The sequence below is a fragment of the Cygnus olor genome, chromosome 4 (assembly GCF_009769625.2).
Source record: "Cygnus olor isolate bCygOlo1 chromosome 4, bCygOlo1.pri.v2, whole genome shotgun sequence".
NCBI lineage: Eukaryota > Metazoa > Chordata > Aves > Anseriformes > Anatidae > Cygnus > Cygnus olor.
Genome location: NC_049172.1, coordinates 58406516 through 58431606, shown reverse-complemented (window position 1 = coordinate 58431606; position 25091 = coordinate 58406516). Strand labels below are relative to the sequence as shown.

The 25091-nt window shown below is 43.6% G+C and overlaps 1 protein-coding gene and 2 long non-coding RNA genes across 3 annotated transcripts in view; 1 reads left to right on the top strand and 2 right to left on the bottom strand.

Annotated features, from left to right (window-relative positions):
* Nucleotides 1–8395: 8395 nt before the first annotated feature.
* The window catches only part of LOC121069942, a 34632-nt gene continuing 17936 nt past the window's right edge, over nt 8396–25091 (bottom strand). Inside the window, exons 2-3 of the long non-coding RNA XR_005819777.1 lie at nt 9623–9665; nt 8396–9544 (exon numbers count right to left, since the gene is read on the bottom strand). This is a non-coding gene — a long non-coding RNA (uncharacterized LOC121069942). The remainder of the gene's footprint in view (nt 9545–9622; nt 9666–25091) is intronic.
* LOC121069941 lies at nt 18486–20223 on the bottom strand. Its single transcript, XR_005819776.1, has 2 exons — nt 19812–20223; nt 18486–18722 (listed from the first exon to the last, which is right to left on the bottom strand). It is a non-coding gene; the product is annotated as an uncharacterized LOC121069941 (long non-coding RNA).
* Nucleotides 24664–25091, top strand: part of RBPJ (recombination signal binding protein for immunoglobulin kappa J region) — a 58649-nt gene continuing 58221 nt past the window's right edge. Inside the window, 1 exon segment of the mRNA XM_040556478.1 lies at nt 24664–24750. Within this exon segment, the coding sequence (XP_040412412.1) occupies nt 24731–24750 (20 nt within the window). The 5' untranslated portion in view covers nt 24664–24730.

The window sequence follows — 25091 nt, the reverse complement described above, 5'->3', positions numbered from 1 at the left end:
CCATACGTTTATTGACTCACCCTTATTCCTGCTTTTTTTTTTTTTTTTATTCCATGTTCTGCACATGAACAAATACAAAACACTGCCCTTACTGCTTAGCAGAACAACTAACTGGTAGGCAAGAGGATGTTCACATGCCATCACAGTTCCTTTTTTGTTCCCTTTCCACAAGATACATCATTTAAACACAGACCTATCTCACTATTTGATGCAGTGCTCTTTATTGACATGAACACCACACTCTCTCCCTGTCTCCCCATGTGCCTACAAAACACAATTGGTGGGAAAAATACTGCGGCTGCTTCTTACTGATTGCTGTACATTTTTGTGATAAAGTGGTTTGAGAGAGTATCGCGATGAACTCCAGCTGACTGCTTTCAACCCAGCAATGTTCCACATAGCCAGGCACTAACCCTTGAAGCATTTCCTTCTTTCCTTCAGCTCTGCAGTGAGGAACGCTGACTGGTTATCTGTACATCCTGAGTGCTTCTCTGTACTTCTTTAAAGCAAGACAAAGAGGCATTCAATAGGAATTCACTTGCATTATATAGCTTCTACTCCTGTTTTTGCCATTATCACATATCAGCTCTGGTTTTGTTCCCCAGCCAAGTTCTTCTCATATTTTTCAGATCATTCAAGTGCCTGCATCCAGTGCCCCGACAAGGTTTAATGAACAAGTCACTATTACTCTGTAAGCAAGCAATTATTTTTGATTCATCTCTTTTCAGGTCTATAAGGGAAACAGTGAAATAAAGAAACTAATGGAAACAAGTTTTTGCTGCCACTGCCATGCGCTGGCTATGAGCCAAACTGTGCCTAACATCTGCAGGAGTCATGAGCATGAAATGAAGGTGGGCGAAGGCTTTTCTGTAAAATGATTAACTGTGTTGGTCCACTTTTACTCTTCTCATGGAAAGAAGTCAGACAGTTCTTGCAGAAGAGCTAAACTCAAAAATATTCCTTCTCAGCCTGCAACAGGGAACCAAGATTTCCTCAGCCAGAGTTAACTCATCCAATGTTTCCCCCCTTCTCCCAAACACATAAAAAGTTCATTGACAAAGGTATGTTTGGGAGTCTGGCACAGACAATTGTTGGCATCTGAAGTAGCTCGGATCAGGATTAGGTCTTGATGAAGATTGGGGCACCTATGTCTATTTATTTCAAGGCTATCTTCTTTTACACTTTCATTGGCCTGGAGTACCTCCAGATATGAAGCTGCTGCATGCCAATGTCCTACCATTGTCAGCCTTCAGGAGAAAACGTTTTTGTCCTTTTCGCAAGAAAAAAACCAGCAGAAACTGGTAGTTTCCCAACAAGTTCCGACTGAATAACATCTTTTCTTTTTTCTTTTTTTGATTCCCTTCTCAGATAAAGCTTTTGTCATCTCTCTGACATCTCAGCCTACAAGTATTGCTTTGTTTTCCCTGTATCAACAGCTCTTGGTATTGCACTGGTGTATTGAAGCACGTGATCTAACAGCCAGTATCTCCGAAATGAAATACCCCAGTTGCCTTGGAGAGTAGAGGGAAGTAACATACACTGTAACCTGTAGGCAGCTCCAGTATCTAATAGGTGCTCTTTGGTCTTCTCTTATCTAGGGATGACAGAGTAAAACTAGGATCCCAAGTCTCCTGAGTGTGTCTCAGTTAAATGCGAAAAGCAAATAGCGTATCTTCCTGCATGTCAACAACTTCTGAAAAGACTAAGATTGTTTGTTTTCTTCATTTTTCTTTTCTGATTAGAAAATTGCCTTAAAATAGTCTTTTCAAAAGGGGAATTTTTTGTTTGTTTGCTTTGTTTTCATTTCAGTAAAATATCCGTACTTGATGGGAGTGAGTAGAATTTAACAGAAACCCTGCAGTGCTCCTGTCTTTAATGGTTTTATAACTGAAAGTAGAATAAAAGTCACTTTTTTACATGCTTATGATGCCAGGAGATAATCCTTGTGTTTTGGATCTGGAATCCGACACCATAATAGAACACGAAGTGAATTTATCACTGTTCTGCTTCTACAGTATTACAACCACCACTTCTACAGCATTACAACCACCATCCTTGTGCTCCTGATGACTAAGATGTCAAAAGAAATGCTGATGCATCTTCTCACACGGTATTCCTGTTAGAGCTCCTTGTCACAGTGATTACTTGAATTTGAGTTTCTTTTCCTTCTTTTTTTATTTTTTTCCTCTCTGGCTGATGCTAACACAAATGTCTAATATTTATGCTGATGCTGAAGTTTAAATCCGAGTTTTGCTTATGTGGCATTTCTTCAGGCAAGTTTTTATTAGAAAATGAGTCAGCATTTTCAAAAATTACAGTCTTGATCCTCATATGCTTAACTTTATGGGAATAGTTTTATATCTAAAGCCAAAGACTTCTGAAGCTTGAGCCTGGATTAGCAGGGATTAGAGCACCTGAGATACCGATGTGAGTTTGCAACTTTGATTTCAACCTAACAAAGTCTCCTGTATTGTCTGTACATGTGAATGTGCTGATAACAGACAGGCTGATACAACACAAATTTAAACACATTTCTGTTGTCTGACACAATTTGAGTCGGACTTTCATTAAAACTGCATTAGTATATTCTCTCCAACATTTTAGTTTCAGAAGAGTACTGTGAGGGCTGGCTGAGCTGGTCAAAGAAATGTTCCCTCTGCTACAGGCAAATCTGAAATGCAGGCAGCTGGATTCTTAGTCCTCCAGCATGCGTCTTTTCTAGCCCTGTTGCAGAGCCTGACCTGAAGATGAGAAACATGCCTAGGTCCTAAGCTTTATCGCATTCTTCCTTCTTATTTTGGCATTGATTTCTGTTTGCATTACAAGTCTGTGATTTCATTATCATTAAGAGGCCTTTATCGCACAGAACTGTGATCACAGCTCCAAGCAGCATTGCTTGTGTTGAGCTTGTATAAACCACCGTATCTTACCGCACCTATTGGCAAGCCATGCCTTCCACTTTCTGCCTGAAAGTATCTCACGGTATCGCCTGCTTCGGGTCTGAGGACAGGAGTCAGTACAAGTATTCCTCTGTATTGACTGTAATGGAGAAAAAATAACAGTGCAGCAACTTTCTAGGAAGGGTTTTGTGTTGTTTTTTGTATTTTTGTTTTTTAAATGAAAACAGAGCCTATTGACTGGAAATGATCTGAATGTGATTCTAGACACTGCCAGGTCTCTTGGCAGTGTCAGCTGCCAGCTTTCCTTTCCTGTTTTCTTTTTTTTTCCCCCCTCTGATAACCTATGTAAACAATCAGTAGTACACATCAGAAGGTTTTTCTTAGGCTTACGTAGGACCTGCAGCATAAAGCACACACACGAGACGGGATGGCGAAATCTATTCCATCAAGAGATATGACTTGTTCTGTCATAGGGTAAATTCACATTTGTATGATGGTAAAACAGCATGATGGTAATGGAATGATTTGCAATTCGGGGAAAGAGATGCTGAGGACAGGGTCAGATTACAGCAAGCCTCTGCCCAAGGCACAGCGTGACATGAATCTTGCGTGGTTCTGGCTTCTCACGGCCATCCTACAGTTCATTCCCATTTCCTCTCACAGGCTGACGGAGGCAAAGAGGCCTTAGCAATTATTCCAAAAGCCAAGGCTTTAGTGGGTTCAGTTTAATAGGGTCTTCACATTTCTCTTGTCTTGGCACACAGAGTCACTTCATAAGGTTGTCAGTGAGCCCTGAGCTACTGAACATCTCTCTTTGAACCTCATGATGCAGATCAGCGGTACTCACAGCTATTGTTCCAGACTGCACGCTCAGGCATCAGTATGGGCATAAATATTTCTTCAGAGGGACTTATTTTGAAATGAAAACTGAGACCATGATAAAATCAAACAAACCTCAGGATGTTTTGGTCCAAAACTATTCAGATAACTTATACATATACTGCCAGGTAGTTCTTTTCCACCTTCTCATCCTAAATCCTCCATCACTTCTACACACACTCTTAACTTGGTTGTAGTACTTCAATGTCTTTGTGCTTGCCAGACTATCTATTTGGAGCAGGGGAGGAATACGATATGAAATGACGGAATTGACTGCAGAACCTAACAGTGAAAAACAGAAAATAAAAAGATAAAAAGGTAAAAATACAGGCAAGAGGAGACTCCAAATCCTTTCCCTCTAAAATGAAATCTCAGGAGTTGGAGGACAGTGAAACTTAGGGGCATGATTGGCTATTTAGGTCTTCCACACTGGAAGCTCTGGTCTGACAGGGTCCATGACAATCCTGGATCTTTCCGGGTTTGATCACTGAACGATGTCACTGACTTTGGAGAGTATGAAAAAAAAAATACATTGTATTGCATTTTTGGTTTTATCAACCAATGTCAATAACTGAATTATGTCTATCAGAGTAATTTGTTTAATTGCCTTTCTTTCTGTCACTGAAAGTGGCACCTTTAGCACTCTCAGACTGTGAGTGTAGCATGTGGTGGCTGTGGAGCACATACCACAGCACAATAATACATGAACCAGTAGATTGTAAGTAAGATAGATAAACTTAGGAACTTATAAGGGATAAAATAAAAGTTTAGAGGTTATTTTGTTTGTTTGGTTGGTTGTTTTTTTTTTTGCACTGGTACAGTTTTGGACACTGCAATATAATAAGGACATAAAACTAGCAGAGTGTGTCCAAAGGAGGGCTACAAAGAAGGAGAAGGGCCTAGAGGTGAAGATATATGAGGAGCAGTTGAGGTCCCTTGGTTTGTTCAGCCCAGAGCAGAGCAGGCTGAGGGGAGGCCTCATGGCGGCCTGCAGCTCCCTCACGAGGGGAGCGGAAGGGCAGGCGCTGAGCTCTGCTCTCTGGGGACAGCGACAGGACCCGAGGGAACGGCATGGAGCTGGGACAGGGGAGGGTCAGGCTGGGGGTTAGGAAAAGGTTCTGCACCCAGAGGGTGGTTGGGCACTGGGACAGGCTCCCCAGGGAAGTGGTCACAGCACTGAGCCTGCTGGAGTTCAAGAAGCGTTTGAACAATGCTCTCAGACATGTGGTCTGATTTTGGGATGGTCCTCTGGGGACCCAGGAGTTGGACTTGGTGGTCCTTGTGAGACCCTTTCAACTCAGGATATTCTATGATTCACATCAAAAATAAAAAGGTCATACATGTACCTAGCTTCTTAGAGACACTGACCTTGTGAATATCCTTGATATTAAAGGAATTACAAATAATACTCTCAAATGAACCCCTATCTCAAGCAGCTAATCCTTCATTATCTTGGGCATTTTTACACAGAAGTGAACAATAGCATTTTGACCCAGTCGGAAGTTCATTAGTACCCAGATAATTCTCACTTGCTGAATTATTAAGCAGAAAAACAGGTTGCATTATTGAATGTCATTTGCCAGCATACTTGACACTGTGAGGTCAGTCAGTCAGCAAGGTGAGGAAATGGCAAAGTGATAAGTCACAAGACACAGACAAAATGTACTTTCCCTAGACCAAGAAAGCAGTGTGTAAGTCCTCCGCTACTTCATCCTCCCTACAGCTCTGTATTGTAGACTGGAAAGCAGAGGCTTGAGCACCTAAAAGGACGTGGAAGGTGTTCTTCTATCTGAGGAGCTTTGAAAACACTTCACCCACTAGCTGCAGAGCCCACCTACTTTGCAGCTGACAGTAGGCAGCAGGTCCTCATGTAAAGGTTTTGCCCACAAGGCCATGCTGCCCCATATTCAAGTCCACATTTTCCTGTCCGCTCTATCTTTGTAGGGAATTGTAAAGCCAAACTATCCACGTGCACACCTTCACTCCTATTTTAAAACCTAGCAAGTGGTAAGACTTGTACTGTTTGTTCTCGATGGCCTGCTCTGCTCGATAAGGTAAGCACAAGGAAAAGTCACTAAAAGCTGGGCTGTTTTCATTTCATTTCTTCAGACTGACTCATACTCTCCAATCCCTTGTCCTCAGGGAAGATACAAGGAAATGATGTAATTCTTTTTTTTTTTTTTTTCATGCTTTGGACTTTTTCTTTTGGCATCAACTGCACTGGGCCTGTTTTCTAATGAATCTGTACAGACTGACTATGCTTCAGTAAAAGCCTGCCCCGTCTGTCTCTCTGTACTCACCTGTAGTAGGGTGCATAATGGTTGAGGATAAGAAGTACTGATTTCAATGACTTATCAGGGCACCCATGAACAGTTGCTCAGGGGTTCTGCAAGCTTTCTTTAGAGATAAAATTTAGACCGACTGACATTTGTTTGAGACATGGAGTTGTCATAAGTCCTGCAACTCTAAATGCGTTCCAGACCAGAGGTGGAAGGGAAGATATTTTACATTTTTGTGCTACATTGAGAGAAGAAAATCAGAAACCCCTAGGGGATGTTCAAAATCCGGATGCAGTTTTTACAAACAGGTCCTGATCTTTCATCGGACTAAACTGAGGTCTCCTATCTGGACACCCCTGTGGACTACCTCCAGTTCAGATTAAAAAAAAAAAAACAACTTAAAAACTAAATTTGAGGCTATCTGTAATGTCTGACTATGAGGAAAGTCCTAGTTGGTAAAAAATGAGGTGGCATGCTTTACAACAGTGTCTTCTGATCAGGAAACAAATTCACTTTTGTTGTTCTAGGACAAGAATGAGAAATAGAGAGGAGATGTGCTGAGGTAGACGAAGTCCAGGAGGCTGAAAATATAGTTTTGAGCCCTCTCAAACTCAGAAAGGAGCTGAGTATGAGTGTCTCTGTAAGTTTCCTAAACGAGAATGACATTTCGAGGCAGAAGTGCAAAACGACATTCCAGAAGCAGGTTTTAATTAGCGTGTGGCCTGCCAGGAGTTTGGAGCCACAACTGCCTGACAACATCTTAGCTCCCCAGGAAGCAGTATCTCACAGCTCTCTGGGTAAATTCCGCTTCTGGTCTGGGGATAGGAAAATTCCAGTTTGGGACACTATTCTCCAAATTTTATTGGCAGGAAACTGGACCAAATTGGACATTTCACAAAAATGGATGGCAGCAATTCCTACTTCTACCTTTTACGAGGAAAAAATCTTTCCTGCTGCTGTCGCTCCTACAAAACTCGGCCCTTCTGCGAGCCCTGGTGTCGTTGCACTGAAGTTGGTGTTATCAGCTGGGCCTCAATGGCAGTGAGCAGCAAGTTAACAAATGCAGCTCTGAACGTGTGCAAATGCAAACCCACAGGTTCCAAAAGAGCCTCTGGGTTAAAATAACATAGCTGTAATTGAGATCAGGCACCTCCATGGCAGCTGAGCATTTTTGCCTGGATTTACCGCAGTGCCCATGGTTTTAGGAGCCATCATTCCCTTTTGCAGCCAGCAAAGCGACCTTGAAGGCAGGAAGGCAGCCTGGGAGTATAATCAGCAGTGTAAATGTGGGTGCCCTCTATTAACAGAAGCTGAGGTGCAGCTCTAACAACACCTACTTCAAACATTAGGACAGAATTGCTATTTTAAGTGACCGAATCCCTTTATGGATCAGAACCCAGTGGAAGAAATTCAAGAGTATTAGAGCTGAGCCAATAGAGCACAATTCTCTCTCAATAGAGGAATTCTCTTTTTTTAGCAGTCAAATGCTTTTATACCATTCACTTTCTATTGGCTTTCCGGAAACGTACTCCTGAAAATGTGCCTGATCATTACTTGAGAGCAAATGCAAAAATCATATACACAATAATTAAGAGAAACTAGATTTTGTGCCTGTACAAGCAGCCACACTAGAAATTTGCTTGAGTTACAGCAACCCAAAAAGGGAACAGAAATTACACAGATGAATGTTACCGCTCAAAATCAAAACATTCAGTGCAAAAAGACAGCAGTAGTAAACAAAATTTGCATCAATGTTTTAAGAGTAAAGTAATAATGATTCCTTTAAATAAACTAGAAATTGAAAAGGCAAATTATTGTGTTAAACTCTTGCTTGTGCTTTTTGAAGCATTAATATTCCTTTTCTCGGGTGGGAAACCTAGAACAGTAACAACCTGAGAGACATGAAAATCATTGACAAAGTCAGAATTAGCATTTGGGAGTTCTGACTTCCGATCTCATGAGCAATATGTTGATGTAGTAGATTGTGTCCGCATTTCTAATGTTACTTTTAATAACCTCTGGTAGAGAGGAGTAAGAACAAATGAAAGTTAACTACTTTTTTTTCAGACTTCAGATCTGATACATTCCAGACTTTGACTGATACTTTGGGATAACTTTTTCCTTGACAAGTTTAGAAAAAGAAGACTTTGCCTTTCATGGAGCTCTAGAATGCACAGCTTGCTTTTCAAGATTAAGTATCAAAATAAATGAGTTGGAAAGCAAATGTTCTCTTTTGTTGAGACCCTGAAATATATTTATGTGCTGTACTCATTGCCCAAAATATAAGCAAAAACAGAAGTCCATGATAAAAGCAAAGATGAAACAGAAAGGCTGATCTTGGCAGAAAAATCAAATTTTTAATGTGGGTGAGTTTTAAATACCAGGTACTTAACTATCCCGAGTACCATCATTTTAAGTTACTAGATCTGTGTCCTTTTTCACGCAGACTGCCTGAACCACAGTAACAGGGAAAGCTGGTTAGCTACGGGAAGTGATCAGTACTATTGTCTTTTTTTTTTTTTTTTCCAGTTGAGAAGACAAAAGGGACTTACTCATTAATTTTAATATCCAGTATTTGAGTGAATGAATTTTCAAGTACATTGCTCTAAATGAAACTTTCATGATTCCAGACCTTTTTTTCCTTCCCCCTTTCTGTGTTCTCATGAAGTTCTGTGTAGAGCAGTGCTGCCTTTGATCACAGACAGTAAGTCTCTTTTCCAGGTTTGGCAAACACATCACTTTCTCTTTTTTGGAGGTTTGGAGTAACACTTCCTCAATTTACATTGCAGTTATTTCATCACAGCTTGGAAAACAGTTTTTCATATTGCTTATGTGGGGACCACAATTATTATCACTTGATAAAATAAAATCTGCTCTTCTGAGTTGCATGTAAAGTATGTATGTAAGAATTTATCTGCTTGCACAGTGATTCAGTGTAGTTAGCTTTTGTCTTGCACCATTAAACATAGAGAACTTACTAGAGGTTGCTGGCTAGAAATGTATACAAGAAGGTATACCAGCATTATCATGCAAAATTATTGAGTTTATATACAGCAGAAAAATACGCAGCATCTTCCCCAAACCACAAACATATATATAGTTATATATACCACGGCATTTTGGTTCAGAGCAGTAGTGCAGTTTTGAAAGAAATCCCTCATCACACCCATTTATTGCTCATTGGTTCAGTTCACAGAGCAGCTCAGGTTCCCTTCAGAGGAAGCCAACCCCGCAGCTCTGCCCAGTGCATGGGAAACGTACTCCAAACTCCAGTGGGGATGTAAGAGTCCAAACCAGCCAGTGGGCCTTTGGACAGCTTTAAACTGCTTGTATGGTGAGAACAGCCAGTCCGAGGGATTGAGTCAAAGGTAGCCTGAAGTTCAAATCCGCAAAGTGCTTGTAACAAACATGCTGATTCTCAGCATTAGCTACATCAGTATGGTGATCTGTTATGATGAATTACTCATTGATATAGACAAAGCCAGCCTATGAGACATAATCAAAAAAAGAAAATAAGTCCTGAGAATCATAACGTAGGTTTTAGCACAATATTATAAAACTTACCTCTACATGTTTATTTTTCTGCAGTCCTTGCCATCACCTCCTCCTACAACATAAGAGGTGCAGCTAAAATTTTACAGCTGAAGCAAGATACCTTTATTTTAAATAAACTTAGAGTTCAGATGGGAAACTCCTGAAATGCTAAATTCAAAAATATGATATTAATTTTTTTCTATTACGCATGAACTGAGCAGATGACATAATAAACACTATCCCATTCTTAAACTACTACCCAATGCAGGATAACTGATGATGGACACAGGATGATGGTCTAATATTACAACTGCTAAAGCATCTGAAAGTTCTTCCAAAATTATGACACACTAACTTGCTAGCAAAAATTTCACAGAAAAAGTCAGTTTCATTCCACACTACGTACCATTCCTACGGAGAAAGACAGCTTCATCACTGACCTAAAAATTGGGGATTGTATAGATGCCATGGGTCATGCTCAAATTAAATTTGCTTTGGAGAAACAACTATTTTTTTGACCTACTTTAGAGAGTAATTTCCCAAGACTGAAAGTAAATGCCAACTTAATAGAGCGAAAGGAAGCAGTTTATTTTGAACCTGAATGATAATGGAGAAAACTTTTTAAATGTTTTGTTAACTTCAAAATCCTGTCTTCAGGGCAGGAGCCTTCCTTTGCTGAAAAAAAATAAAAAATAAAAAATAAAAAAATAAAAAGATAAACAACACTCATTGAAAATGATCACAACAGGGTGCTCACAGGCAAATGCAGGCAAATTGAGCTTACCCACTTCCAGTGTGGGCAATCAAGGATTTATCCTCTTCTCATTTCATGGCTGACATACCTTCTGAAATTTGCAATCGTCGTTTGTATTACTTGATCTCAATCTTTATGGCGCATTTCTCTGACCCTTCAGAAAGTACCAGGAATTCCCAGAAAATCTGTAGACGTTAGTGCTCTCTCCCAAGCAATATTCTCTTTTGCACGTCTACCAAGTTATTCCTAACTTATTGCAGATACTTAGAGTGGAACTGTTGGTGCCGAAGACCCTGTGTTCACTGTTGTATGTGTTTCATGGATTTTACTCTAAAGCAGCTAGAGCTGGACCCGTGGGCTGAAAGGCCATGAGCAATGTGGGGACATCCAGGAAGGTCCTTCCAGTTTAGTTGCTTCGTAACAAAATTCAGTTCTTGTGCTCCCAGCCTTCTGGATAAGCATGGCAAATAGGGTCAGCTGGGAGATTACCAAAACACTACGACACATGCTTCCTCTGAGCTCTTGGATGCCCCTCTTAGGTGTCCCACGACACAGCCAGGCACACCGTGATAAAACTCTAGCCACACTGCTTTGATCTGAGCTATCAGCAGCACCCCGATTTGTACACTGCCATATATTCTCTCTGCAGATTTAATGAACTACAAAGGAAAGGAGAAATGGCTTTGTTTGGGGTGGCGTTTTTTTTTCTCTCCCAGTTATTCTGAGCAACAGAAAGACACGCCAGCCTCCTGACTTGCAGAGCTCTTACCTACTTCTCTCTGAAACTAAGGATGAGGATGTGACCCCCTGTTTGCAGTGCCTCTATAAGTCTGTTAGGGGAGCTGATGCCTTCCAGCTTGTCTGTATTTCATAAGAACATCTGTAAAAATGGGGGACTAAAATAAGCTTGTTTCTGTCTCAGAGGGGTGGTGAGATTAACATTAGTAAAGTAATAATTTGTTTTCTCAATTCTTGCCATCTCAGCTATATTCTTTGATAAAGCACGTTAAGAAGTGTCAAATGTGACAATTATGATCTATTTTTGCCACCACTTTTGCAGATTAGCATATTTTTCTTTTGATTTTGTCCCCCCTCCCTTTAGCCTGCTCCCCCATTCCCATTTAATTCTCCCTCCTCCCTCTTTTCCCCCCTCTTTCTTGTTTTGTCTCTCTCAGGTTCTTTCATTGTCACATTGTGCTCCTTCAAATGCAGCACACATTTTGTCAATGGAGCCTCTGTAGTGGCTGGAAACCGAGAAGACCCTGTCCTGCAGACTGCCAGGCAGCAGGGGACCAGAGTTTTCTCAGTTTCCAGCTGCTTTTGAAGCAGCACTGATTGGTTTCTCTCGCTGCTGCAGAAAAGGCTGGCACACGGGAGCAACAAATTCAGCATGTCCTTCTGGCCTATTTTCAACAGATCCGCAAGTGCCAGAACAGGGACTGGGAGCAATCTGATGCTGCCTGCTTAGCCATCCCTCTCTACTTACCGAAGCAACAGCCTCTCCCTTTGCCTTTCCACCCCCTTTTCTCATTTTTTTTTTTCCTCCTCTCCATCTACAGTTTCGCTCTGCCACATCTCCTTGCAGTTCACTTCTCCAGCTACAGAGTTTCTGTAGGACCTTACAGACAACGTTTCTCTCTTGTGCTACTCTTGCAGCAGCGTTTAAGCAGCTGATGAGCCGGCCGGGTTCTGTGGCTCTGTGAGGTTGTGCGCAGCCATTAACACAGCGCAGTGGCTTAAAAGGTGCAAGTGAAATGGAGTAATGTCAGCTTCTTTTGTAATCAACATAAAGGACAAAACAAAGTTTACTAAGTTGATTAAAGCAAGACAACCCTTTCAATGGTCCTTTTCAGAAGATTTCTATAACTACGAAAAGTAAAACTATAAACAATGGGGGGAAATATATTTAAATATTAAAAGCTTTGAATATATTTTTCTCTCTCCTGAAGTCTTAAGAATCTCCAGTATGCTGGGGAACTCCCTGTATTATAAGCTTTGGAAATACTGCTGCAAAGACTTATTCAATCCGTCAAATTCAAGAGGCTAAAATACAATGCTCTAAGTGGGTAGAGCAAGCAGTGAGAAGGGATGGAGGACAAAAGCACCAGAAGTCCACAGTAATCATATGTATGCCCTAGGCCTGCTGCAAATCACTAAAATATTGCTACGTAAAGCTACATAATTATATTTCATGAATCCATTATTTCCTAATGGTCATTTATCTAGCCATTAGGCATCAGAAGTTTCTTGCAGACAGTATTGCAGAGGCAATCCAGAGACAAGGTTTGGAAGAAGATAGGTTAGCAGATTTGTAAATGAGTTCAAGGCAGATATATAAGAAACACTATCTAAGTCGTTTGGGAGCAAAAATCAGGCCAAGGCTCCACCAGGCAGTAAATCCAAAGTTACAGGAGTTAATCCCAGATCAAAAATGTCAGCACCTCTTGGTGCAATGTACTCAACTGGTACAGCTTGCAGCACTGGATTAAATTTGTTCAAAAAGGCAAAAACTTGCCCCTGTGCAATTCAGGTTTAATCAAGTACCGCCTTTTCTCCCATAGCTGTCACTGAGGCTGCATAAAGAACAAAGCTGGCATAAACACTGCATTATGTGCCCTGGCTAATTCAGCAGGCACCTCGTTGTGCCTGATCTGGATTGGGTTTACACTGCCCTGCGATCTGGTGACTCACAGAACTGGTCTTTATAAAAACACTACCTGCAGCCTCAAAGATAATGGATTATGTTAATGAAATAAAGAGGCAACATAAAAAAAAAAATAATAATAAATATTATTTTGGCCTAGATATTCCCAATAGCTTGTTTCCTAGTTAGGAATCTAAACAAAAAGTTTGCAACCTCTGGACGCTGTGTGGTTTCAGCATTTGACTCCTAAGCTGTAGCACCTAACTGCGTGCACTATATACATTCATTTTATCTAGGCAATTAAGAAGAATAAACAGAACCCTCTTGTTCACACAATGACAGTTTTATGAAGTAGAAATTAAGAATATGGCTCATGCAGGGCACCGTGTCTTTTGCATATGCCACAGTACGGTGGAGGAGGAAGGAGTATTTCACCAGCTTCCTCATCAAAGAGCACAGTTTAGCAGGAACATGCCATAAATAAGAGTACCAATGAGAACATTCAATTGTTTGCTTGGTAAAAGCTTGGTTTTTTATATTAAAAGTTAATTCATTAGGTCAGGAGGTATCTATTCTTGTGGTTTTTCAATCTCAGTGCTGTGATTTAAAAAATCCTTCTTTTCATTCTGATCCCACCCCAAAGACTGCCTCGCTGCAGTATGAACTAGCGCGGTTTAGCTCAGTGCTGAACAGCTCGGGGTAAGTGCCCTCAAATTACAAACACACAGCCGAGTCCCGTGACGTTTTCCAAGGGAACACAGCAAACGCTGCTCCACGTTCCCCCCGCGGGCTCCAGAACCAGCTCTGCTGCTCTGGCAGCGGGGTGTCCTGGTGCCAGGGAGGCCGAGGAGGTGGGGTTTGGAAGGCGTGTGGGTGCAGCTACCTGGAGGTCTCCGGCCCCGCGTTACGTTTCAGGCAAAGTGAGTGCATCCAAGAATGCTTTCAAATGTTACACGCACTCAAGAGGCTTAATGAAATAATGCCCAGAGTGGAGCTTACTAAAATATGAAAACAACTGAGGAGAGGACCTAACAAGATCGGGTTTGCTTGTGCCAAAACCACTAATTATCAGATGAAATGTCAAAGATTATGTATGTGGTAGCGCTGTGACAGATACTGCAGCTATGTGAGGCAGAGAGTACAGCAGTCCTTAGTGAGTTCTCGCTAGTACAGCATGGTTTCTAGTTATTTGGCAATAAGCCTCACTTAACAAATATTCTGGGTCTAGCTCCACCTGCCCTCTTCACTGCTTTCCGGGGCTGCTGCCCATGCCTCTTACCCCATGCTGGCACTGTTGCCTGCTTTAATAATACTGATGCTGAGACCAAAATCGGATGAACACTGCTGAGTTTGTCACGAGCAATGCAGACGTCTTTGCTCCGAGCTCCATTGCTCCACCGCTTCCATTTTGATCCAGTGCAGGGACATCGGACTTAACGCTGCAGCAAACCAGCCCAGGTTGAGGAGAGAAGCTGGGCTTTGCTTCTGTGCCTCCGCACTGCGCCTCGGCGTGCAGCAAGGAGCCCCACGTCCCCTTCCAGGAACCACAGGCTTCCTGTCCCTGCTCAGCCATGGGGTCAGGAAAGCACTGAGAGAAGGGCCGGCAGCACCCCACAGTCCTGGGCGGCGTGTCACGCTGGTGTTACTGAAGCAGCCCTTTTTAGCAGAAGAAATGAGTTACTCACTAGCTGTTGCTTGGGCTGAAGAGATGCTAAAACTCCTCGTTTGGTTTCAGCATCACAGTGGTACCGGCCCTGTTTCAAGGAGCTGCTCACTTTCCATCAGCTCAGGGCTCTCCGCACCTTGCCCCAGCGCGTGGCATAACCCTGGTAAAAGATGTGGGCAGAGGCAAGTTGGGGAAGGTGGGAGTGATCCTCTGGCCGCAGTTACAGAATAATATATCAAAGTGCTTAACGTTTACCGTCAAAACTTTCCCCCATTCAGCTATCTTTTACATAGGACTTTGTAAAAGGGAAGGGGGAAACGGGGAGAGCCAGGCACCCTTTTAGAGCCGCTACGTCAATTACAAACACAATGATCCCTAGGTCTGAGCTTATTGGTGACAGTTTTTCTTCACTTCAATTTGTGTTACGGCCTGAAATCACAAAGCTGTGATCCCCGAGAACCCCCTTTGTAATGCATATCAACTTTCGTTGTGCCCCTTTGTTCCGAATGTGACGGAGCATTGTGGTGCCTGTGTCCGGGGAGCAGGTTCGCTTTATTGTTCTTGTAAATATGTACTGCTGGGCGCAGCGCCGGGGAAGGCATTGAGTTTGTGCATGACTGACGCCGACCCGGACAACTGCTCTGACCCCCAGCAGATGGTGGTGCAGGGACTGCAATGATCTGGAAGTAATAGCATGTGCCATTTCTTTTTGTTTGGAACAGACAGCCAGACCCTGCGTTTCCCTCCCCTGTGCAGCAACAGCTGTATATACAGTACAAACTGGCAAAACCCTAACTGTCACTCGGGTGTTCCTCCTCTGCCATTAATCGTAAAACCTTGGGCGCTGGGACTTCATCAAGATTAAGCACTGCGTGAGCACCACATGGCTCTCCCCAGCGTTCATAAAATTGTGTGCATCGGGGCATAATTCAGCGGCTAGCCTAGGGAGAAAAAAAAAAAAAAAAAAAGGAATAATAGTCATAAACATCCACCACCCCCAGTATTGGACTTGGTAGTGGTGGATTTCCTGTTTTTCTAACCTCTACCCGGAAAAAGCCAGGGGACGGGAGTCAGTATGCACTAAGATTTTTGACTTTCAGACTACACTACTGTAGCTTTATTCAGTTTTCATTGTTGTTTGTATTTATATCAGGAATCAAAATAAGTGTTTGTTTTGAAAAAAAAAAAAAAGGTATAAAATGGGTGAAGTCCACAAATGATTTTTTTTTCCAAGGCCAGGGGAGATTTATTGCCTCAGAATGATAGCAGGGCAGTTGGCATTTGTTTTTCTAAGTGAGAGGCAGATTTTTTATAATTTATTGTATATGGGACATCTCACCAGAGGTCAAAAATGACAAATAAGAATAACAGCTTGTTCAAAATTGGAGTTAATAATCACTCACTGTATGTTTGGTCTGTTGTTCCGATGGCCATAAAATTGTCCCGGCAATCTGGTAGGGAATTTCCTTGGGGTAGAAAACAGACGAATAACTGCTCCCTGCCACTCCTCTCTCAGCCCAAGCCAAGACGGCTATCAGAGGAAGGGGCTGGAACACAGCTGCTCTCTAAATATTGTATTTCTGGCTGCGCTAATGCTTCTGCGAGGCTTTCAGCAGGCAGGTCACAGACAGGCAGACTCGCAGTGCTCGAAATGAGGTACAAAAGTACGACAGAAGTACTGGGAAAGAAATGGATTTCTTTTTCCAGAAAACGTCCTCACAGTCTATTCCCTGTTCTGTACCAAAATAAACATCTCTTGAAAGGTTTCACACAAAAAGACCCTAAACCTACAAGCCCGTGTCCTAGCTGTCAGGCCAGTCCTCTGAGATAACAGACACTTTTATGCTGTTTAATTCAAGGCAATCTCCCTCATTCTGTGTGAGCAAAACCTGTTCTGGGTTCCCCTGGTTTGCAGCATCGTGACATAGCTGTCGGGTTACAGTCAGCCTCTGCCGCTGGGCTCTTGGCCGGGACGTATATTTCTCATTACCTCTCAGTAGAAATTTCATCCTAGACTTGAGGAAAGACCTGGTAAAGTTTGCTGAAACCAGCTTCGGTTTGGACAACCATCCTTTTCTGAAGAGAAACCAATGTTAGAAAATTTCTGTTCACCTCCAATGCAAAACCACCTTTGCATAAATTGATGAATTGTGCTGTGTCTGACAAAATAAGTATAAAAAAACTATTTCGCAGGTCAAAACTGGGAAAGGGGAATACATAGTTGAAAGGCATACAAGGTAAAGGAAATTCAGAAGTGAAAACTTTTCTGTGGCAATCTGTAGCTCTGATCTTGAAGGCTAAGTACCTGGAAAGCTGCTTGAGAACAACGGCATCTCTTGTTCATGACCTATCAGCTTGGGTTAAGGAAAAATTGTTTGAATTTCCCTTTCTGTGACATTTAAGGAAAAATATTGTTTGGTCTGAATTCTCTCCAGTTTCCTGATCTTGTTCCTAGTCAATCTGCCCCAAACGACAAACACTTAGGCAGAAGTAGCTTTACTTTCTTGACTAATCCCATTAGCTTTAATGAGTCTAATCGCATGAGTAAAATTATGCATGTGCATAACTCTTGGCAAGGTCAGTGCCAGTAATGAGCAGAAAAACAAACTGATAATGAAGCCATGAGTAATAAGAACGGCCATCTATCTGGATTTCTAGAAACTTATGTAGCTACAACAGTAAAAACAAAATACCGTTGGTTATGATCAAAGAAGTGATAGTGACTTCTGAACCAAGACTGCCAATAAATAGCATACAGAAATTCTTTAAATAGCATCAGTGGCATGGCTGCAGTTACCTCCGTAACAGCCGTAAGCTCATTACCTTAGTTCTGACTTATCTGTTCATCCATTCATTTATACAAAGCTCATCAATATGATATCCAAGCACTAATGAACTTTAGCATTAAAAGGTCACTTCTAATCCACTAAAAGGAAAAAAAAAATCAAAAGGTTATCTTATTCACAAGTGTCAGCCACCCTGGATCTGCGCAATGAAATATTCTCAGGCAATTTGTATGGACTTTATTTTCATCACTTACTATCAGAAACAGACTGGGGAGGAGAGGGGATTACAGAGGAAGGGCTACAGAACAGCAGAGGATCAAACCGATGTTCTGGGGGAGACTGGCACGGAAGTTAGACTACGTTCACAACAGCTAAAATTTGTGTGACTGTTCTTGACAAAAGAAATCATCTAAATAGATCCAAGATAGCAGTATGACAAGAGAATTATTTTTTTAGGATTACATGTTCTTTGACCACATGTTTAGAATACTTTAAAGAATCTTCTGTTTCAGGAATGTCTAACTTCCTCAATGTTTTAAATAGAGAAATAGACCAAAACCAAGTATTATCTTCACAGCCCGAGGCCATAGGCATTCTCCATAAGCCACCAAACATGCAAAATTAATTTAACTTCTTCATACGGGACTAGCATAAGGCTTAGCTGCTGCTAAATTCTCAAAATAGCATGTATGCGGTACCTAGCTTTGCACTCTGTAAAGCAATTTCCTAACTCTTCTCTAGCCGTTGCAAGGAAAATTCCTGTGTGCACATATTTGTATGGAGGATTACAGGTTAAGGATTTCTGCCTATGCTTCCTCCCATTCTACATAGCATGTGGTTATGACTAGGACCCAGACTTTCCTAGTACATAGTAAAACGGGCTGGATTATTATGTTAAATAGGTTTCCAGTAGTAGTTTTATCAAGGCATTATGTGCAGTTTGTGGTTTTATTTCAGAGTAGGTTGCTGAGCTCTTATTTTAATACCTTTTTATGGTCAGTCTGAAATTCCCATAAGCACTAAATACAGGAGAAAAATGTGTATAATCAAGAGTTTGTGTTTATTTTTTCGCGTTTTGTCAAACCAACGAGTTTTCACTCTTTAGGGGCTTTTCCACAAACACATTTTACTTGCAGGTAAAGGATGTCAGAATACATGTCAGAATACACTTTCTCAGAGAGCCTCATGAATGGGAGAGCGGACTATCTGAAAAAATCCTCTCTCAGTCACCGAACTGCAGGCTTGGGTGTGAGCGTGCCTCTGTCAGCGTAGCCAGTACACTAAAATATACATCACGAAAACATCAGAACTGAGACAGTGCCTCTGGTTAAGTACTTTTTCTGCACAGACATCTGTTTCCACATCGGTTCAGAACTGTAACATTGCAAACTCAATTTGTATTTATATATGAATAAAATTGATAAAACATCTGGAGCTGTGTCATAACCTTTAAATCTTCCTTTTTGTTTTGTTTGTAATAATTCATAGTCTAACTGACTAGTTCAGGCTTTCCTGTCCTCTTGATTTCAGTGGGATGCAATTAATTTACCTTTGTTGCACTCCACTGAAACGTCAAAGGGCCGTACACAAAAGGAACAATATGTTCCCCAGCGTGTTTTGGAAGTGCGGAAGAGATTTTTGATATAGTTTATCCTGCCGTGCTCCTTTGCGGTAATCACTTGGTAATCCTGTGCGCTGCGGTTGAATCCGAGAACTGGTTGGGTGGGTACGTGTGCTTACCAGCAGCACCGGGTCGCAGCAGCCCAAAGGTGGGGCCCTACGGATCTCACCTTGGCCAGCTCTTGTGGCCGTGAACGCCCGAGTGCGGGAGCCGAAGGCAGCTGGGAATGCTGCCGGGCAGCGGGCAGGCACTGCCAGCCTCCAGGATGCCATCGGATTCAGATTCACCTGCAGCAGGTATCTGCAGGGCAGCCTGAAGAGCAGGAGGCTGAGGGCACCACAGAAGGAGCTGTGGCCCAGGGCGATAACCAGGTGCCACAAAATCTGTCGGACGGGCGTCCTGCACGCGCATGAGTGGAGAGGAGCGCTGCGCACGGGAGGCTCACACATGGGCAGCTGTTTCTTTGAAAGAAGTACAGATATGCAGGGTGGTTTACAGGCAATTGGAGAAAAACTTCACCCAATGGAAAATAACTGGAGGTACTTTTCTGCGGTGGGGTGAGACACAAAATTTAATTCAATACAAAACGTGTCTTCAGAGGGTGTTTTAGAAAAATATTTAAAAATAAAAGGTTTCAGAAGTCAGTCATCAAACCCTTCACACTGTTAACCTACATAACCACATGATGTTATTACTGTTAACCTCATCTTCCCTCCCCCTCTTCCTTCCTATTGTTTGTTATACTCACTTTTTGCATCTTGCCTTTAGATTCTAGAAGTGCTCGGTGGAGGGACTGTACTTGCTTGCAAGGCACTCTCGAGAGGCACAAGCCTGACCGTAGCTTTCAGGAGCTACCGTGCTAAGGGCACACTTATGCCCTAGCTGGCATTAAGATGCAGGTCACGATTTTTCCTTGGGCTGCTGAGATTATGACACACAAGTGAGAACTATTTAACAATGCTCCCGTTTAAGATTGCTAACTACCCTCCTCTTCATCCTTATCGTCCTCAGGACAGTGTTGCAAATCCTCTGAGCTACATTGAACAATAGCTTCCATTTCAAACAGCGGAGGCACTTCTGACATCTAGTTGTCCAGCTAGCGGTTAAGGCGATCACTTTAGCTGGCATATGCACACAAGTTCAGATGTAAGATATGCTCTGTGGGCAACTGCCTGTTTATTTTCTTTCCTAGACACGCGGTTAAACCACACTGTACATCCTGTGCTTATAAAATTCCAGAAGGGTTATATCATAGCATGTACTACTCGAATGTGTGATTTACATTACCAGATACAAACTGCAGCATCTACAGATAAACCTGTTACTTACAATGAACTGCAGATTCAGATAGCTGCGTGAATCTACTGCCTATGATGTTTTTAAGGTCAGTATGCTTTATAAATAGCTAGGATTTTACAGGATATGCTATGAGTTATTTTTTCTGAGAAGTGAGACTCGACTGGGAAGGGGACTCACTGCTAAGCACGTAACAGACACGGGGTACTTCTATAGAAGTGGGGGCAGTCCCTAAGAGATCTGCAGTCCCCTAACCTGCCTACAGGTCATCTGGATGTGGGGCAGTGGCCGAGCAGGAGGGCAGGCAGCAGTGCTAGCTAGTGCTGTGCCCAAAGGAAAGAGCTTCAGGGCAGCACAGAGTCAGGGCTGAGCCGGAGAAAGTTTGCTCCGGACCGGTTGAGCAGGCTGTTGAAATCTTGAGTCCTCTTACTACAGCTTGCACCCAGTGCTCCCCGATCCTGCCTGCCCTCTGCTCCAGAGCCGGGCTGTTTGTGCAAGGCAACTCCTTAAATGCCACCTGACAGCCAAAATGAAGTGCCAAAAGACCACAGAGAGGGCCTGATCCCTAACAGCTTTGCTGGCTGTTGATCCCTGTCTTTTCTCTTCTTTCCACCCTGAGTCCTCAGAGGATGAGGGGCCATATGAATTCCCAGGTGAAGCTCTAGGTGTCTGCACAGAGCACAGACCTGGGACAGACCACTGACAGACAGACCTATGGACGTGGCCCTGTCCACACCTGTACGTGTCAGTGAACCAAAAGAAGTAGGAGGCGGCCCTGTCCCAGGGTTTACAAAACAAGAGTAACAGCCATTTCCTTCTTTAACCTTCCCTTTCCAAAGGCAGCTAACGACTGTGGGTACCCCACTGGGCAAAGCCCCCTCCTGAAAGGAGAGGCCCCGTGCCCACTGGGAGCCCCTGTGTCCATGGTGCCTCCGAGCCAGGTGTCCCCACATCCTTGTGGAAGCCAGGGGCTCCATTCAGAGCTGTGCCACTGAATTCGGCACGGCTTGAATCACCTTCTATTGGAAAGGTCGACTGCCGATTTACATAGTAAATAAATACAAAAATTTAAATCTTGCAAACTTTGTAGTTATATTTGTTCCCCTACCTCAGCTCAGGAGGTGTTTACCTTCACTACAGATCAGAAAGGGGGGCCTAGTTCACTGAGGTATGAGATGCTTTCAGTTTCCACTAAAGGCAACTGAAATTGCACACACTGTACCATGTGAAATAAGAACTTTTAGCAATGAGGAGAAAATCCAATGCATGAACAATAGTAAGAAAAGAAAGAAAAAAGAAAGAAAGAAAGAAAGAAAGAAAGAAAGAAAGAAAGGAAGGAAGGAAGGAAGGAAAGAAAAAGAAAGAGAGAGAGAAAGAAAGAAAGAGAGTGAGAGAGAAAGAAAGAAAGAAAGAAAGAAAGAGAAAGAGAAAGAGAAAGAGAAAGAGAAAGAGAAAGAGAAAGAGAAAGAAAAAGAAAAAGAAAAAGAAAAAGAAAAAGAAAAAGAAAAAGAAAAAGAAAAAGAAAAAGAAAAAGAAAAAGAAAAAGAAAAAGAAAAAGAAAAAGAAGAAAAAAAAAGAAAAAAGAAGAAAAGAAAAAAGAAAAAAAGAAAAAGAAGGAAGGAAGGAAGGAAGGAAGAGAAAGAAAGAAAGAAAGAAAGAAAGAAAGAAAGAAAGAAAGAAAGAAAGAAAGAAAAAGAATAAGAATGTAAAGAAAGAAAGAAAGGAAGGCATGAAGGAGGAAAGAAAGAAAGAAAAAGAAAAAGAAAAGAAAGAAAGAAAAAGAAAGAAAGAAAGAAAGAAAGAAGAAAGAAAGACAGACAGAAAGAAAGAAAGAGAGAAAGAGAGAAAGAAAGAAAGAGAAGAGAAAGAAAGAAAGAAAGAAAGAAAGAAAGAAAAAGAAAGAAAGAGAAACTAAACACACCTCTATGGTTTTATTGTCTTTCCTTCCACCTCAATATATTCACATAATTTCAGGCTATTGTTTTTGATGTGAACAGTATTCCTGGCCTTTTGCACTACAGATTGTTTATTACTGAAAAGAAAGGAAAAAAATCAATGCTCGTTTGTTTTTGTAATGTACCTCTGTCATTGATGGAAAGGACTACAATCATTTCTGTTATTATTCTTCAAAATAATATACCTGCTCCAGTATCCAATTTATTTGATTATTAGTCAAAATGACTTCTTTGTAAAATATTAAGAGTCTAGACATGGCATATTATTGTGTACTGTATTTTTAGATCTTCCAGTTCAATTCAAAACACAGTAAAAGAGGGGCCCCAGAAAATGACCATCTAGAGACAGGCCATGGCAAATATCCAGGAACCATTCTTAACGGAACGGAGCTAGCATGAGCTGAGATCATTCTTTAGCCTTGGAGGAAAAAAAAAAAAGACAAGATGTTTTTAGGAAGAGATTTCCAAAGGGATTATGAGTTGCTCTTCACAAACAATACAGAGGATTTCCAGTATACATCGTGCTTTTGACAAGAGCTGCGCCTTCATGGCTCCTTGGAGCCAATCAACGTCATTTTGTAACTCCTTTCAGAAGGGGAAATCATGATGGGGAAAAGTGCCTTTGATAATAGCAAACAATAGCTGTTTGTACAGTGAGCAGAATTACAGTAAACCTGGTGGCCAAGCGATCTCTTAGAGCATGCCTTTAAACATCTGACACATTCATTGAATTAGTATGAGTGTACTTAGGAAAAACATCATACTAATGGTGTTACTGAAAATGTTCTCGCTTTTCCTACCTTGGGAAACTGCAGAGGTATGGAGGTGAAGTAATAAAAATGATGCACTTTTTGGAGTCTCAGGGGATTTTTAAATCTATGTTGAATATGTATTTGAAGTTAAATTGGTATGCTATACTAAAGGCATGAAGAGGTTGAATGGATAGGATAGAATCCAAGTCAGAAAGGGATTAATTTTCAGACAGTCCTATAATGGACTTGAAATGGTCATGTTGTTAAGCGGATCCAAGATCAGGCTCCTCTCATTTTGTTATGTCAAGATGTTGGAGCACACCCAGGTCCTTTCTTTTTGCAGATACCTTCTTGTTACATCATCCACAGTGAGACTTCTGAGAGGTCAGTACAAGAGTCACTTTATTGGTCTGGGACTTAGCAGACTCCAAAATTACCTGCTAAACAAATATATCTTGCCCGGAGAGGTTGTGGATGCCCCATCCCTGGAGGTGTTTTGAGGCCAGGTTAGATGAGACCCTGAGCAACCTGATCTGGCGGGTGGTGTCCCTGCCTATAGCAGGGGGTTTGGAACTGGGTGATCTTTGAGGTCCCTTCCAACCCAGGCCATCCTATGATTTTATATTCTTATGCTTTTTGGTTGTAGAAGACACCAAAATTAAGAAAATAGGCTTTTTATTAAAATTTATTTTTCAAAAATGTGATGATTTTATGTAAGAAATGGGATCAGTCCTTGGAGTACCCACACCTCTGAAGCCCGATCTCCAACCCCTAGTTTGTAAAAGAATTTATTTTCTGGCTGGTTTCTGTGCTCTGCGTGAGGAGAATTTTGAACTGAACAGTTAGGAACGAAGGGACATTTGGTGTGCACTCCCACGTGGAGCTATGGAGGGCGATGAAACGGACTTTTAGGCTTTAGGCGGCAGCCCGCACCGCTGAGGTGACGGACCCGGGCAGGCCCGTGGCGGACAAGCCCCGGGGGCTCCACGCAGCCCCCCCGGCCGAGCCCAGCCCCTCACCACTCCCGGGGCCGGCCGAGCCCCAACATGGCGGCGGGACCCCACGGGGCCCTGCCGCGGGCTCGAGGCGCGGCGCGCGCCGCCGGCCCTCACCCGGCACACGGCGGGCGGGCCCACCGCGCCCCCCGCGGGGGGGAGCTCGGGGTAAGGGGGTGGTGAGGAGGAGGCAGCCGCCAGCCCCCCGCCTGCCGCCGCTACCGGGAGGCTCTGCTAGGCGTGCTAGCGGTCACCCCCCTACTGCCGCCCCGCGTGGTTTGCGGGCAGTGCCGCTGTCCCCCCCCCCCCCCCCCGCTGTCCCCGCGTTGGTTCGGTCCTCCCCGCCCCGCCCGCCGGGCAGCCAGACGCACGAGCGGGCAGAGGGAATCCCCACCACCCAGCTCTCGCGAGACTCCCCTCTCTCCCCTCTACCCAGCGCCGCGCGCTCTCGCGAGACCTCGCCGGTTCCCACGCCGGGGCTGTTGTGTCTGAGGGGAGAGCCCGGGCGCTGAGTGGGCGGTGCGCGCGCGCGCGCGCGCGTGTGTGTCCCCCGGCCTCGGCGCATGCGCGCTGCCATCCCGGGGAGGGGAGGTGTAAGGGGAGCGGGGAAGGGGAGGGGGAGGAGGCAGCTCTCGCGAGAGTAGGAGTTTTGGCGAGAGTTTGTGGAAGATGGCGCCTGTTGTGACAGGGTAAGTGCGGGGGGACGGCGGCGCCGCGCCGGGAGCGCCGCGCTCCGGGGGGCCCCCGCCCGCCGCCCGCCCGGCCCCCGCCCGCCGCCGGCCCCACCGCCGCCTCGGGGAGCCCGGGGGCGGCCTCCGGGGGCTGTGCGGGCGGGCCCCGGCCAGCCGAGCCCCCGCCGTCGGGGTCCCCCCCGGGTGGGCGCAAGGCTCTGAGGGGCGCGGGGCGCGGGGCAGGGCCCGCGGGGTTGTCCCCGGGCTCCCTGAGGCGGCCCGGCCGTGCTCCCCCCCCCCGGGCTGCGCCGCCTGAGGGGCTCCGGGCTCGGGGCTCGTCCTCACGGGTCCCTGAGGGG